At 47.3% G+C, this 17368-nt stretch overlaps 1 protein-coding gene across 1 annotated transcript in view; it reads right to left on the bottom strand.

The window, feature by feature from the left end:
* The window catches only part of LOC139259670 (tubulin alpha chain), a 52795-nt gene extending 35809 nt beyond the window's left edge, over positions 1 to 16986 (bottom strand). Inside the window, exon 1 of the mRNA XM_070875224.1 lies at positions 16855 to 16986. Coding sequence (XP_070731325.1) covers positions 16855 to 16857 — 3 coding nt within the window. The 5' untranslated portion in view covers positions 16858 to 16986. The remainder of the gene's footprint in view (positions 1 to 16854) is intronic.
* Between the last annotated feature and the right edge of the window lie 382 nt (positions 16987 to 17368).

Genomic DNA, 17368 nt, shown 5'->3' with positions numbered 1-17368 from the left:
GCACATTTCCGGGGACCCACTGTAAATACTGACACATGCCCGGGGACCCCCTGTAAATACTGACACACTCCCGGGGACACTCTGTAAATACTGACACACTTCCGGGGACCCCTGTAAATATTGACACACTCCCGGGGACCGTCTGTAAATACTGACACACTTCCGGGGACCGCCTGTAAGTACCGACACACTCCTTGGGGCCCTCTGTAAATACAGACATACTCCTGGAGGCCCGGTGCTGGTCCTGCGTGGCCTCCCAGGTCCATAATCTCATCGATTTCACGCCTCATCCTTCCCTGACGGACCAGGGGCCTCGGGATTGCCTATTCGCATTGGCCAGCTTGCCAACCACATAAGAACATAAGAATTAGGAGCAGGAGTAGGCCATTTGGCCCCTCGAGCCTGCTCCGCCATTCAGTGAGATCATGGCTGATCTTCGACCTCAACTCCACTTTCCTGCACTATCCCCAGATCCCTTAATATCCAAAAATCTATCCATCTCAGCCTTGAATATACTCAAAGACTGAGCCTCCACAGCCCTCTGGGGCAGAGAATTCCAAAGATTCACCACCCTCTGAGTGAAGAAGTTTCTCCTCATCTCAGTCCTAAATGGCCGACCCCTTATTCTGAGACTGTGACCCCTGGTTCTAGACTCCCCAGCCCGGGGGAAACATCCTCCCTGCATCTACCCTGTCAAGCCCTGTAAGAGTTTTGTATGTTTCAATGAGATCACCTCTCATTCTTCTAAACTCTAGAGAATATAGGCCTAGTCTACTCAATCTCTCCTCATAGGACAATCCCGCCCATGTACTAGAGGAACGTCCCGAAGTCGTGAAAGGCGCTATATAAATGCAAGAAGCTCAATTCTTTCTTTTAATTAAAAATAACGAAACCTGACCCATGAGATTCAGTTGAAGAGAAAGGATTGTTGATCCAGGGTATACAATGAGCATGCTGCTCGGATAAGAATAAAGGGATATGCAACCTCAGGAGATTTCACTTTTAAAATAAAAGTCTCAATTATAAATCGAAGAGGAGAGGTTAATTATAAGCAATGGTGAAGGGGCAGAGCAGATGGCAATATAAAAGAGGAATGACCTTGGGAGTAATGAGGAAGTAGTGAATGACACTAACAGCTGTAGCACTATGAGATTATATTCTGCAGAGCCCAGTATGTATCAAGTGTACAGCGCCAGGCTTCTGGGCTAGTTGTTTTCAAAGTTTTCTATGTTTAGGCCCCCTGTAATTAATGACACACTCCCAGACATCTCCTGCAAAGCGTTACATACTCCCGGTGTCCTCCTGTAGGTAACGGCACACTCCCAGAGACCCCCAGTAACTAGCAGCACACTCCCGGGGACCCCCTGTAAACACTGACACATTCCCGGGGAGTCCACTGTAAATACTGACACACTCCCAGAGACCCCCAGTAACTAGCGGCACACTTCCGGGGACCCACTGTAAATACTGACACACTCCGAAGAACCCCCTGTAAATACTGACACACTCCCAATGAGCCCCTGTAAATACTGACACACTCCCGGGGACCCCCTGTAAACACTGACACATTCCCGGGGAGTCCACTGTAAATACTGACACACTCCCGGGGACCCCCCTGTAAATACTGACACACTCCCGGGGATCCCCTGTAAATACTGACACATTCCTAGGGACCCCCTGTAAATACTGACACACTCCCGGGGATCCCCTGTAAATACTGACACACTCCCAGGGACCCCTGTAAATACTGACACACTCCCAGGGATCCCCTGTAAATACTGACACACTCCCGGGGACCCCCTGCAAATACTGACACACTTCCGGGGACTTCCTGTAAATACTGACTCACTTCCGGGGAGATCCTGTAAATACTGACACACTCCCAGGGAGCCCCTGTTAATATTGGCACACTCCCGGGGACCCCCTATAAATACTGACACATGCCCAGGGACCCCCTGTAAACACTGACACACTTCCAGGTACCCCCTGTAAATTATGATACACTCCCAAGGATCCCCTGTGAATACTGACACACTCACGGGGATTCCCTGTAAAAACTGACACACTCCCGGGGACCCCTGTAAATACTGACACACTCCCCGGGACTTCAACCTCAACTCATTCTTCCCACCCGATCCCCATGTCCCTCGATTACTTGAGAGTCCAATAATCTATCGATCTCAGCCTTGAATATACTCAATGACCCAGCATCCACAGCTCTCTGGGGCAGAGAATTCCACAGATTTACAACCCTCTGAGAGAAGAAATTCCTCCTCATCTCAGTTTTAAATGGGCAGCCCCTTATTCTGAGGCTATGTTCCCTAGTTTTAGTTTCCCCTCTGATATGATTGCCTGATGGACCAGACTCCTTGCCAGCTTTCTGTGCTTGGCAACTTGGCCCGAATAAGCACTTCATTGCAAAGTCCTGCTACAGGGTATTGGTGAGGCCACACTTGTAGTACTGCGTACAGTTTTGCTCGTATTTAAGGAAGGATATACTTGCAATGGAGGCTGTTCAGAGAAGGTTCACTAGGTTGATTCCGGAGATGAAAGGGTTGTCTTATGAGGGAAGGTTGAGCAGGTTGGGCCTCTACTCATTGGAGTTTAGAAGAATGAGAGGTGATCTTATTGAAATATATAAGATTCTGAGGGGACTTGACAGGGTAGATGCAGAGAGGGTGTTTCCCTTCATGGGGGAATCGAGAACTAGGGGACATACTTTCAGAATAAGGGGCCGCCCATTTAAAATGAGATGAAGAGGAATTTCTTCTCTCAGAGGGTTGTGAATCTTTGGAATTCTCTGCCCCAGAGAGCCGTGGAGGCTGGGTCATTGAATATATTTAAGGTGGAGATAGACAGATTTTTGAGTGATAAAGGAGTCAAAGGTTATGGGGAGCGGGCGGGGAAGTGGAGCTGAGGCCAAGATCAGATCCGCCATGATCTTATTGAATGGCGGAGCAGGCTCGAGGGGCCAAATGGCCAACTCCTGCTCCTATTTCTTATGCTATTATGTCGGGTGCTCACCCACCACTGCACGGAGTGTGCACCCCAGCGGGCGATGCTCCCCCACTCTGGACTCGGTACTCAAAAAATTGGCCCCAATGTGTTTGCAACCACACACCCTACGCAGATCCCCCGAGGGTCCTCAGATGTCAATCTCAAAGCCCACGCAGGATCGCGTAGTATCAGCAAGCGTAGTGACGACAAACGCCATCACGGATATGGTGGAGTTGTTCAGGGTACGTTAATTTTTAGGACAGTGGGAATATGTATGTGTGTGTGTACTAGGCCCTGGTCTCCAATCGTCTTGGATCCCCTCGCCATTGGAACAAGACCTTGCTCTGTGTGGTGGCTGGTGTGCAACGGCCACCCCACGTTAAAAGAATTCACGCACAGGCATCTTCCACCCTTTAAAATACCATACTGGACTCCCAAGACAAGCACTCTACTCGGAACTCTGACATGTCAAGCGAGTCCCCAGGTGGGCAGAGGAAACGTTTCAAGGACACCTTTAAAGCCTCCTTGAAAAAGTGCAACATCCCCACCGTCACCTGGGAATCCCTGGCCCAAGACCACTCAAAGCGGAGGAGAAGCATCCGTTAAGGCTCCGAACCCCTCGAGTCCCTTCGCCGGGAGCACACGGAAGCCAAGCGCAAACAGCGGAAGGAGCGCACGACAAATCAAGCACCCCACCCACCCGTCCCTCCAACCACCGTATGCCCCAACTGTGACAGAGACTGTAGGTCCCGCATTGGACTCATTTTTAGTGTGCAAGCAAGTCATCCTCGACTGCGTAAGAAGGAGAACATTTTATTTTACATAGAAACATAGAAAATAGGTGCAGGAGTAGGCCATTCGGCTCTTCGAGCCTGCACCACCATTCAATAAGATCATGGCTGATCATCACGTCAGTACCCCTTTCCTGCTTTCTCTCCATACCCCTTGATCATTTTAGCCCTAAGGCCCTAACTCCCTCTTGAATATATCCAATGAACTGGCATCAACAACTCTCTGCGGCAGGGAATTCCACAGGTTAACAACTCTCTGAGTGAAGAAGTTTCTCCTCATCTCAGTCCTAAATGACCTATCCCTTATCCTACACTGTGTCCCCTGGTTCTGGACTTCCCCAACATCAGGAACATTCTTCCTGCATCTAACCTGTCCAGTCCCGTCAGAATTTTATATGTTTCTTTGAGATCCCCTCTCATCCTTCTAAACTCCAGTGTATAAAGGCCAGTTGATCCAGTCTCTCCTCATATGTCAGTCCTGCCATCCCAGGAATCAGTCTGGTGAACCTTCGCTGCACTCCCTCAACAGCAAGAACGTCCTTCTTCAGGTTAGGCGACCAAAACTGAACACAATATTCCAGACGGGGCTTCACCAAGGCCCTGTACAACTGCAGCAAGACTTCGCTGCTCCTATACTCAAATCCCCTAGCTATGAAGGCCAACATACCATTTGCCTTCTTCACCGCCTACTGTACCTGCATGCCAACTTTCAAGGACTGATGAACCATGACACCCAGGTCTCGTTGCACCTCCCCTTTTCCTAATCTGCCGCCATTCAAGATAATATTTTGCCTTCGTGTTTTTGCCCCCAAAGAGGATAACCTCACATTTATCCACATTATATTGCATCTACCATGCATTTGCCCATTCGTCTAACCTGTCTAAGTCACCCTGCAGCCTCTTAGCGTCCTCCTCACAGCTCACACCGCCACCAAGTTTAGTGTCACCTGCAAACTTGGAGATATTACACTCAATTCCATCATCTAAATCATTAATATATATCGCAAAGAGCTGGGGTCCCAGCACTGAACCCTGCGGCACTCCACTAGTCACTGCCTGTCATTCTGAAAAGGACCCGTTTATCCCGACTCTCTGCTTCCAGTCTGCCAACCAGTTCTCTATCCACGTCAATACATTACCCCCTAAACCATGTGCTTTGATTTTGCACACCAATCTCTTGTGTGAGACCTTGTCAAAAGCCTTTTGAAAGTCCAAATACACCACATCCACTGGTTCTCCTAGTCCACTCGACTAGTTACATACTCAAAAAATTCCAGAAGATTTGTCAAGCATGATTTCCCCTTCATAAATCCATGCTGACTTGGACCAATCCTATCACTGCTTTCCAAATACACTGCTATTTCATCCTTAATGATTGATTCTAACATTTTCCCCACTACTGATGTCAGGCTAACCGTTTTCTCTCTCCCTCCTTTTTAAAAAAGTGGTGTTACATTAGCACCCCTCCAGTCCATAGGAACTGATCCAGAGTCGATCGACTGCTGGAAAATTATCACCAATGCATCCACTATTTCTAGGGCCACTTCCTTAAGTACAGCCATCCCACAACACGTTAAACCCAATCGTTTCAGAATGCAAGTTCTCACCTCACAATTCAGATGGCCAAACGGAAACACCTTTATCTGAGCAATCTCGCAGAGGAAGGCAGGTACAGGGCATTCCAATAGTGGTGTAACCGGGGCTCAGAGCACTGAATAATGAGGACAGGTTGCATAAACTTCACTTGTATTCCCTTGAGTTTAGAAGGTGGAGGGCTTACCTCTATTGAGGTGTTTAAAATGTTAAAGGATTCGGTAGGGTAGATTGAGTACAAGAGTAAAGACGTCTTACTGCAATTGTATAGGACCCTGGTGAGACCACACCTGGTGTACTGTGTACAGTTTTAGTCTCCTTACCTAAGGAAGGCTATACTTGCCATAGAGGGAGTGCAACGAAGGTTCACTGATTCCTGGGATGGGGGGATAGTCCTATGAGGAGAGATTGAGTAGACTAGGCCTATATTCTCTAGGGTTTAGAAGAATGAGAGGTGATTTCATTGAAACATACACAACTCTTACAGGGCTTGACAGGGTAGATGCAGGGAGGATGTTTCCCCCGGGCTGGGGAGTCTAGAACCAGGGGTCACAGTCTCAGAATAAGGAGTCGGCCATTTAGGACTGAAATGAGGAGAAACTTCTTCATTCAGAGGGCGGTGAATCTTTGGAATTCTCTGCCCCGGAGGGCTGTGGGGGTTCAGTCTTTTGAGTATTTTCAAGATAGAGATCGATAGATTTTGGGATATTCAGGGAGTCAAGAGATATGGGGATAGTGCAGGAAAGTGGAGTTGAGGTCGAAGATCAGCCATGATCACATTGAATGGCGGAGCAGGCTCGAGGGGCCGAATGGCCGACTCCTGCTCCTAATTCTTATGTTCTTTGCAGAGAAAGTATTTCCTCTGGTGGGAGAAGTCCAGGACAAGGGGCCAGCTAGGCCACTAAGGAGTGAAATCAGGAAGCACTTTTCCCACATAAAGGGTACTGGAAATGTGGAACTTTTACCCCCAAAAGGCAGTGGATGCTGGGGGATCAATTGAAAATGTTAAAGATTGAGATCAGTATATTTCTGATCGGTAAGGGTATCAAGGGATAAGGCGGGTAAATGGAGTTAAGATACAAATCAGCCATGATCTAATTGAATGGCAGAACAGGCTTGAGGGGCTGAATGGCCTCCTCGTGTTCCTACATGCTGAAAGATGTGTATAAAAAATTCAATTTTATGTTATCATCAAAGCAAGTAGTTTTATTTTACGTATACCTCTCATTTTCCCAGTATTATGGGGCCGATGTTTCAAGATACCACTTCATTATTAAAAAAGAGCGAAACGTTTGGAATAATCTATCTAGCAAGAAATGGAGACAAAACCACTGATGAGAAATGTATTGTATTAGAGGAGTGGGCTTCGATGGGAGAGTTAATGTATTAGAGGGATGGGCTTCGATGGGAGAGTTAATGTATTAGAGGGACGGGCTTTGATGGGAGAGTTAATGTATTAGAGAGATGGGCTTCGATGGGAGAGTTAATGTATTAGAGGGATGGGCTTCGATAGGAGAGTTAATGTATTAGAGGGACGGGCTTCAATGGGAGAGTTAATGTATTAGAGAGATGGGCTTCGATGGGAGAGTTAATGTACTAGAGGGATGGGCTTCGATAGGGGAGTTGGGGTACTAGAGGGATGGGCTTCGATGGGAGAGTTAATCGACTGGAGGGATGGGCGTCGATGGGAGAGTTAATGTACTCGAGGGATGGGCCTTCGATGGGAGAGTTAATGTACTAGAAGGGTGGGCTTTGATGGACCAAATGGCTTTTCCCCATATTCTCATGCTAAAATGCAAAGGTTTATAGCACCACAGTGCATAGTGTGTCACTGCAGCAATACTCACAATTTGAGAACAAATCTGGAGAAAACAATATACTAGCTCTACAAAATCTTAATCAGTATAATAAATAAGATGGACAAGAGCAGCAATGTCATGGGAATAACATCCCCTCCATGTTCCTCTCCAAATCATACACCATCCTGACTTGAGGCACATATATAATCACTGGTACTTCACCGTCACTGGGTCAATACCCTGGAACTACCGAGAGCACAACACCATTATGGGGGCAACATCACCACACGGACTGCAGCGGTTTCAAGGAGAAAGCCACCTTCTCAGGACAACTAAAGATTTGGCAATAAACATATTTTCAGCAAGTTCAACATCTCAAGGACAAATTTTAATATATTGCTATACAATAACTCAGTCCATACAATTATATAATCGGTAAAAATGCTGTATAGTCTGTATAAGAATAAAACCGGATGTAGCACCTGGCATCAGACATGGCAATGGCGCACCCAGCCCAGTCGACCCTGCAAATTTCTCCTCACCAACATCTGGGGACTTGTGCCAAAATTGGGAGAGCTGGCCCACAGACTGGTCAAGCAACAGCCTGACATAGTCAATGGGAATCAGGGGGGGGAAACTCTCCACTGGCTGGAGTCATACCTAGCACAAAGGAAGATGGTTGTGGTGGTTGGAGGTCAATCATCCCAGCCCCAGGACATCACTGCAGGAGTTCCTCAGGGCAGTGCCCCTGGGCCCAACCATCTTCAGCTGTTTCACCAATGAACTTCCCTCCATCATGGTCAGAAGTGGGGATGTTCGCTGATGATTGCACAGTGTTCAGTTCCATTCGCAACATCTCAGATAATGAATCAGTCCATGCCCGCATACAGCAAGACCTGGACAACATTTAGGTTTGGGCTGATAAGTGGCAAGTAACATTCGTGCCGCACAAGTGCCAGACAATGACTATCTCCAACATGAGAAAGTCTAACCACTTCCCCGTGACATTCAATGGCAATGTTGGGGAAGTCCAGAACCAGAGGTCACAGTCTAAGGATAAGGGGTAAGCCATTTAGGACCGAGATGCGGAGGAACTTCTTCACCCAGAGAGTGGTGAACCTGTGGAATTCTCTACCACAGAAAGTTGTTGAGGCCAATTCACTAAATATATTCAAAAAGGAGTTAGATGAGGTCCTTACTACTAGGGGGATCAAGGGGTATGGCGAGAAAGCAGGAATGGGGTACTGAAGTTGAATGTTCAGCCATGAACTCATTGAATGGCGGTGCAGGCTAGAAGGGCTGAATGGCCTACTCCTGCACCTATTTTCTATGTTTCTATGTCTATTACCATCAACATCCTGGGGGTCACCATTGACCAGAAGTTTAACTGGACCAGCCACATAAATATTGTGGCTACAAGAGCGGGTCAGAGGCTGGGTATTCTGTGGCAAGTGTCTCGCCTCATGACTCCAAAGCCTTTCCACCATCTACAAGGCACAAGTCAAGAGTGTGGTGGAATACTCTCCACTCGCCTGGATGAGTGCAGCTCCAATAACACTCCAGAAGCTCAACACCATCCAGGACAAAGCAGCCCACTTGATTGGCACCCCATCCACCACCTTAAACATTCACTCCCTCCACCACCGGCGCACCGTGGCTGCAGTGTGTACCATCTACAAGATGCACTGCAGCAACTCGCCAAGGCTTCTTCGGCAGCACCTCCCAAACCCGCCACCTCTACCACCTAGAATGACAAGGGCAGCAGGCGCATGGGAACACCACCACCTCCACGTTCTCCTCCAGGTTACGCGCCATCTTTACTTGGATGTTATTGTGGTTCCTACATCGTAACTGGGTTAAAATCCTGCAACTCCCTCCCTAACAGCTCTGTGGGAGTACCTTCACCACACGGACTGCAGCGGTTCAAGAAGGCGGCTCACCACCACCTTCTCAAGGGCAATTAGGGATGGGCAATAAATGCCGGCCTTGCCAGCAACGCCCAGATCTTGTGAAGATGTTGCAGCATAGCTCAGTCTGTATATGTTGTGCAGTAACTCATAAAGATGATCCATTTTGCTAGCTTGTTCCTCAGCAAATTTTTACTACAGAATGTGATAGATGGAAGTCAAAAAGCGCTCAACAGAAAAGATTGGAATTGAGAGAATAGACTAAAAAAAATTAAAATCACACCACACTGGAATGACTTAGTGTTCTTGCATCTCACTGCAGAAGATAACTCAACTGTACAGGTTTACACAAGCCCTTCAGTTGGATAGAGATATAAACAGACACTGGGTATATCTAAACTGACTGGTGTTTGTGGTTGCAATACTGCAATGGAATGTATTTGTTGCTCAAGTATTTCCTAATTATTTGAGTTAGATTGAGGCAATAGTCCCTATAGGATGCACTTTATCGGGACAAATTATAAATGCTCAAGGTTTACAGTATAAAAGTGGGCTGTAGTAACTATGCCTAAGTGAAGAACAAACTAGCAGTTATAACATGTGCATATTACCTCAGGACTTCCTGAAGTGCTTTACAGCCAATTAGGTGTTTTTGAAGTGCAGCTACTGTTGTAATGTAATGGCTGCCAATTTGTGCACCACAAGCTCCCACTAACAACAATGTGATAATGACCAGATCGTCTATGTTTTTTAGTAAAAAAAAGTGATTTTGGTTGAGCGATAAATATTGACCAGGACACCGAGGATAACTCCCCTGCTGTTCTTCGAAATAGTGCTGTGGGATCCTTTACATCTACCCGAGAGGGCCGTGGTTTAATGTCTCATCTGAAGACGGCACCTCCGACAGTGCAGGGCTCCCTCAGTACTGCCCCTCCGACAGTGCAGCACTCTCTCAGTACTGCCTCTCCGACAGTGCAGTGCTCCCTCAGTACTGCCCCTCCGACAGTGCAGCACTCCCTCAGTACTGCCTCTCCGACAGTGCAGTGCTCCCTCAGTACTATCCCTCCGACAGTGCAGCACTCTCTCAGTACTGCCCCTCCGACAGTGCAGTGCTCCCTCAGTACTACCCCTCCGACAGTGCAGCACTCTCTCAGTACTGCCTCTCCGACAGTGCAGTGCTCCCTCAGTACTACCCCTCCGACAGTGCAGGGCTCCCTCAGTACTGCCCCTCCGACAGTGCAGCACTCTCTCAGTACTGCCTCTCCGACAGTGCAGTGCTCCCTCAGTACTACCCCTCCGACAGTGCGGCACTCCCTCAATACTGCCCCTCTGACAGTGCGGCGCACCCTCAGTACTGCACTGGGAGTGTCAGCCTGGATTATGTACATAACAGTAACTGCAGTTCAAGGTCATTCAGCATATACGGGCCTGGAATTTCCTCTGGGTGCAAACAATTTGATGTGGCTTAAAAGGTCGCGGACGTTTGGGCGCGAGTTATATGAGCAACTACAATCTTTGTCCGTCCATCAAACCCTACATCTAAACAAATCTCCGCCCACAGAACTGACCACATTCGCAGACTCTCAAATGTGAGTATCCTTCATATGCACATGTTCGGTGTGGGGGTGGGGCCTCGCAATAACGCAACCACATTTTCATGTCTAGCAGGAATCAAAGTCATTTTTCTGGCCTATTAATTGTAATTTTGAGCCATTCCCGCAGACCTGCTTTTTCTGCTTCTTTCACGGCCCAATTGTAAGTCACATTAAAATTAAAATGCATCCCCCAATTGCAGATTCTTAAACATGATGTGCCTGAGTGATGGATAAATGAGTTGAAACTTAAAATTTTAAATAAAGGAGAAATGAGTTCGGCATTTCCTTGGGCCCTAGGGTTGCCAACCCTCCCGGATTGACCTGGTGTCTCCAGGAATTAAAGATTCATCACCAGGACATTGCTGCCAGCAAAAAATCTGGGAGAAAATCTTCAGGGCAATAAAATAACCTGTTGTTTAAATTTCCTTGAGTTTACCAGTTACAAAAATGTTGGACATGGTGGAAAAAAAGGGATGTTCGACAAACAGTCGAATCATCCAATCGTGTAATGAAGAATCTATTCGCTTTCCAATTGGCCAGTGAAGGCGGAGCATTACGCGGTTGGGCCTGTTGGGCAACCAATGGCAGGAGTGTTTGGCAGGGCGGGCTGGTTCGAGGCAGGTCATGTGATGACACCCCCAGGAATATCTCCAACCAGAGTTGGCGATCCCTATTGGACCCTGATTGTTTATGTTGATTAATACCCATTTTAGGTGCGTGTGTAGTCCGATGAGGTTGGGAGGATATCTGACGTCGGCAAAACGGGTGTGACATTGGGCGCATTCTCAAGGGCTAACTTATGGGTAACACCCAGGCCGTGAAGTGCTTTACATTTCTGAGTGATGTGATAAGCTGCTTTATAAATACAAGGTTTTTAAAAAAATTTTGAATATACATTTGTGTATTTTTGTTCTTATTGAAATGTGGGGATGTCAGTCGTGAGGAATTTAACATGCTTGGGGGGAAAGAAGAAAGAAAGTCAGACAGGCAGACAGAAAGAAAGAAAAAGACCTGCATTTGTATAGCGCCTTTCACGACCACCGGACGTCCCAAAGTGCTTTACAGCCAATGAAGAACTTGGAGTGTAGTCACTGTTGTAATGTGGGAAACACGGCAGCCAATTTGTGCACAGCAAGCTCCCACAAACAGCAATGTGATAATGACCAAATAATCTGATTTTTTTGTTATGTTGATTGAGGGATAAGTATTGAAGAAAGAAGGAAAGAAAGCCTTGCATTTCTATGGCGCCTTTCACGATGTCCCAAAATGCGTTACAGCCAATAAAGTACTTTTTGGAGTGTAGTCACTGTTGAAACGCAGCAACACAATGTGATAATGACCAGATAATCGATATATATTTTAAAAATCTACACAGTTGTTGGTTGAGGGATAAATATTGGCCAGGAAACCAGGGATAACTTATCCTGCTCTTCTTCAAAATAGTGCCATGGGATCTTTTACGCCCTCCAGAGAAGGCAGATGGTTTAACATCTGATCCAAGAGACAGCACCTCCAACAGAGCAGCACTCCCTCAGTACTGCACTGGGAGTGTGAGCCTGGATTCTGTGCTCAAGTGCCTGGAGTGGGATTATGAACCCACGATCTTATGACTCAGAGGCTACTACTGCTGGTGAGAAACAGGTGAAGATTGAAGCTCCCTGTACAACTCCAACCTCAGAGCAGCAGCTCCAATTGTTTGTGGTTTACCTGAGGGAAACCAGCGATTTAGTACCATTTGAGGTGCAACATCAAAGCCTCCTTGATAAGTTGCAAGATTCCCACCGAAACCTGGGAGTCCCTGGCCAAAGACCGCCCTAAGTGGAGGAAGTGCATCCGGGAGGGCGCTGAGCACACTTGATCAGCTCCGCTGGGCGGGCCACATTGTCCACATGCCTGACACGAGACTCCCAAAGCAAGTGCTCTACTCGGAACTCCTACATGGCAAGCGAGCCCCAGGTGGGCAGAAGAAACCTTACAAGGACCCCCTCAAAGCCTCCCTGATAAAGTGCAACATCCCCACCGACATCTGGGAGTCCCTGGCCAAAGACCGCCCTAAGTGGAGGAAGAGCATCCGGGAGGGCGCTGAGCACCTCGAGTCTCATCGCCGAGAGCATGCTGAAATCAAACGCAGGCAGTGGAAGGAGCGTGCGGCAAACCAGACTCCCCACCCACCCTTTCCTTCAACCACTGTCTGTCCCACCTGTGACAGAGACTGTAATTCCCGTATTGGACTGTTCAGTCACCTGACAACTCACTTTCAGAGTGGAAGCAAGTCTTCCTCGATTTCGAGGGACTGCCTATGATGACCATTTAAGGGTCGCCGTACGCAGTTGGAAATCAGACCGAGCACTAACCTCATTCCCCATAGGACCCTACAGAATGAGCAGTCTGGACTAGATTTATCCCAAGGCAAAAAAAATTAATGATAATGCAACAAACATATGAACAGGAGGAGGTCATTCAGCCCCTCGAGCCTGTTGCTCCATTCAACTGGATCATGGTCAATCTATATCCCAACTCCATCTACCCGCCTTGGTTCCGTAACCCTCAATACCCTGACCCAACAAAAATCTATCAATCTCAATTTTAACATTTTCAATTGACCACCAGCCTCAACAGCTTTTTTTTTTTGTGCGGGGGGAGAGAGTTCCAGATTTCCACAGCCCTTTGTGTGAAGAAGTGCTTCCTAACATCAACCCTGAACAGCCTAGCGCTAATTTTAAGGTTATGCCCCCTTATTCTGTACTCCCTCCACCATAAGAACATATGAAATAGGAGGAGTAGGCCATTTGGCCCCTGAAGCCTGTTCCGCCATTCAGTAAGATCATGGCTGATCTGATCTTGGCCTCAACTCCACTGTCCTGCCCGCTCCCCATAACCCTCGACTCCCCTATCGTTCAGAAACTTCCCTATCATTCAAGAAGAGGAACTAGTTTCTCTCTTTCTACCCTATCAACTCAGCTTAAACACCTCGATTAGATCCCTTCTTAACCTTCTGGCTGAAGGGTCAGTAACCTGAGGACACAGATTTATTGTACTGATCTGATCTGGAACGTGTTGCCTGAAAGGGCAGTGGAAGAAGACTTTCAAAGAAGGAATTGGATAAATGTTTGAAGGGTAAAAAAATTACAGGGCTATGGGGAAAGAGTGGGGAAGTGGGACTAATTGGGTAGCTCTTTTGCTGTGGCTCTGTGGGCAGCACACTTGCCTCTGAGTCAGAAGGTTGTGGGTTCAAATCCCACTCCAGGGGCTGGAGCACAAAAATTTAGGCTGACATCCAGTGCAGTGCTGAGGGAGCGCTCCACTGTCAGAGGTGCTGTCTTTCGGATGAGATGTTAAACCGAGGCTCGGTCTGCTCTCTCAGGCGGACGCAAAAGATCCCATGGTACTATTTCGAAGAAGAGCAGGGGAGTTATCCCCGGCGTCCAGGGCCAATATTTATCCCTCAATCAACATAACTAAAAACAGATTATCCGGTCATCATCACATTGCTGTTTGTGGGAGCTTGCTGTGCGCAAATTGGCTGCTGCGTTTCCCACATTACAACAGTGGCTACATTCCAAAAGTAAAGGACTTTGACATGGCTGGCAGACGTGAAAGGCGCTATATAAATGCTGAATATATTCACGGCTGAGAAAGATAGATTTTTGGAATCAAAGGATATGGAGATCGGGCAGGAAAGTGGAGTTGAGGTCGATGATCTTATTGAATGGCGGATCAGGCTTGAGGGGCCGTATAGCCTACTCCTGCTCCTATTTCTTATATTGGAGTAGGCCATTTGGCCCCTCGAGCCTGCTCCGCCATTTAATAAGATCATGGCTGATCTAATCTTAAGCTCAGCTCCACTTCCCTCCCCAATCGTGCACCTTAAATATATTCAATGACCCAGCTTCCACAGCTCTCTGGGGCAGAGAATTCCACAGATTTACAAACCTCAGAGAAGAAATTCCTCCTCATCTCAGTTTTAAATGGGCAGCCTCTTATTCTAAGACTATGGCCCCTAGTTCTAAATTCCCCCACGTGGGGAAACATTCTCTCTGTATCCAGCCCCTCAGAATCTTATACGTTTCAATAAGATCACCTCTCATTCTTCTAAATTCCAGTGAGTACAGGCCCAACCTGCTCAACCTTTCCTCATAAGTCAATCCCCTCATCTCAGGAATCAACCTCGTGAACCTTCTCTGAACTGACTCCAGATTCCTATTTGAGAGATGTTTAGCTTCTGTGAACACTGGACTGTTTTGGGGAGGGTGGGAGAGCCTCCCTGTTACAGTGCCAGGGACCTAGTGTGGAGTTGGTCCCATGAGGCTGCCCTCTGGGGCGTCTCTCTCTCTGTCTGTCTATATTACACAGTGGAGCACAGGCTAGACAGGCCGGCTCCCAGAGGTCATTCACACGAAACTGGATCGCAGAAGAATCTCAAATGAGAGGCTTTGTGACTGTCCCAGTTAACACGCACATTTGGTTCCTCGCTCCCGTCACACTGTACAAACAGCCCCTTCTACACACTTTTACATAAAGTTCTACATTAACAACTGAACACTGTTTTAAAAAGTTACATATCATGCCTAGTGCAACCTTGATTACAGTAAATATTGACACTGTAGATGCAATAACTGACACTTTAAATAAACCTTGTTTCACTGTATCTATATATAAAGTCCCACAACACAAGCAACACATTCTGGACACCTTTTTGAGCAGAAAGTGTCCCAATTCCTGGAAAGGAATGCGAGCTGTCTATTCCTGTCTAATTGGTAAGTGACGCCGAGGGTCAGGAGTCTCTTGGGCGTAGTTGCGTCGTAAATGGGTTGGTGAACATTTCCTCTGTTCGCTGTTTGTCAGAAAGTCACCTCGTTCGAAGAAATAAGCCATTTTCGCGCCATTAAAAAAAGGGGAGGGGGGGGGGGAGGAAGGACCCAGTGCAATGATGCTGCCTCCAGGACAGAGGAAATTTCCACCGGCGCAAATTTACTCCGCCACAACTCCAGCGCGCAGAGGAAATCCTTGCCTCGTGGTGGGCGGGCGGAGCAGGAGTAAGATTCGGGGTGAAATGGACCCCGTTTTGCCCCAGCCTGGTAAGGCTAACCTTGACCATCATTCAATCACCACTGGGGGGGGCTCGAGTTTCCGTCTCATCTCCGCGGGAGATGTCACCAATGCAGCCAAACTTCAGGGTCAAGTCTATGCAGCGTCTATATTTAAAGAAGGCTGTGTGTGTGTGTGTGTGTTAGAGGGGGAGTCACACTCTGATGATAATCTCTCTGGCTTTCAGTCTACAGATCAGAACGATGACCTCTTTTGGTAACTGACTATTTTAGGAGAGGAGACACAGAGACGAGAGAGAGGGGGATCAGGTACGGAGTTCGCCAGGCTCCTATCACAGGAACTGTGACCAACACAAATTAATATTTACTGTAACTCCTGGGACTCGCCACCCCCTGTCCCTCATCCTCAGGCACTAACAGATTCATTGAATATATTTAAGGTGGAGATAAGACAGATTTTTGAACGATAGGGGAGCCAAGGGTTATGGGGAGCGGTTGGGGAAGTGGAGCTGAGTCATGATCAGATCGGCCATGATCTTATTGCATGGCACAGCAGGCTCGAGGGGCCCAAATGGCCTATTCCTGCTCCATATTTCTTATGTTGTTATAACAGGTGTCCCAGGCGAATTGGTGCAAGTGTAAATATATCAACAGCTCTCCACTCCCAACTTGAATACGTGTCAATTTCGCTCAAACTGCCCAGCTTGTCAGTTTCCTCCCCACTCTATGCACACACACATTTATGTATATATTATATACATACACACACATATACACTCACTGTACGATCATCTCACCCCGCCACCCCACACACACACACACTCAGAGCAGAAACTTCATTCGAATTTTTTTAAATTTGAGGAAGTGACAAGTCATTTTTTCCACAAACACCAACTCATGGAAAAGTACAAGGTTTAATTTCCCGCGCCGTCTAACCACAATCCCAGCTCCGTTTCTGCACTAAAAGTCCTGCTACTTGATTTATAAAATGGATAAGATACGCGTCTTTCCAACTTTTAGGCCCAAGAAGTTATTTGGCCAGATTTTTAAACACAATATATATTATCCTCGATTACAGATGTTTTTAAATACCAAATTGATTGCCATGTTTCAGACTGACTTACCATGGTCGGGACTGACTGTTTTCTCGGTTTTATATATTTAAAAAAAATATATAAATATATATTTGGAGGGGGGTTCGCTGCCGCCGGTCTTACTCGGAGCTGGTGAAGGCTCGCTGTGAGCGCTGGGTTGAGCAGCGCCGCCGCTCGGATTCAGGAAGAGGAGGAGTTTGTGCCCGCCCACACCCCGCAGGTACAGATCACTCCATCAGATGTAATCCGCAACCCGACACTGACAGGTCATTCTACATCGGCCCTCTGCTGTGATAAATCAGTTCGACACAATGGAGGGATGGCCAGAACGCCTCTTGTTTAAATACATTATCATCACCGAGTAGGCATGGTCAATTCACTGGGATCTACTCTCAGGTATGGGTAATTCAATGGGTTCTACTCCCAGGTATGGATAATTTAATGGGATCTACTCTCCAGGCGTGGGGGATTTAATGGGATCTACTCCAGATATGGGGATTCAATGGGATCTACTCCAGGTATGGATAACTCAATGGGATCTACT

This window comes from Pristiophorus japonicus, chromosome 3 (genome assembly GCF_044704955.1).
Source record: "Pristiophorus japonicus isolate sPriJap1 chromosome 3, sPriJap1.hap1, whole genome shotgun sequence".
Lineage (NCBI taxonomy): Eukaryota > Metazoa > Chordata > Chondrichthyes > Pristiophoridae > Pristiophorus > Pristiophorus japonicus.
Note: the sequence above shows the minus strand (reverse complement) of the source record. Positions and strands in the feature narration are given on the sequence as shown.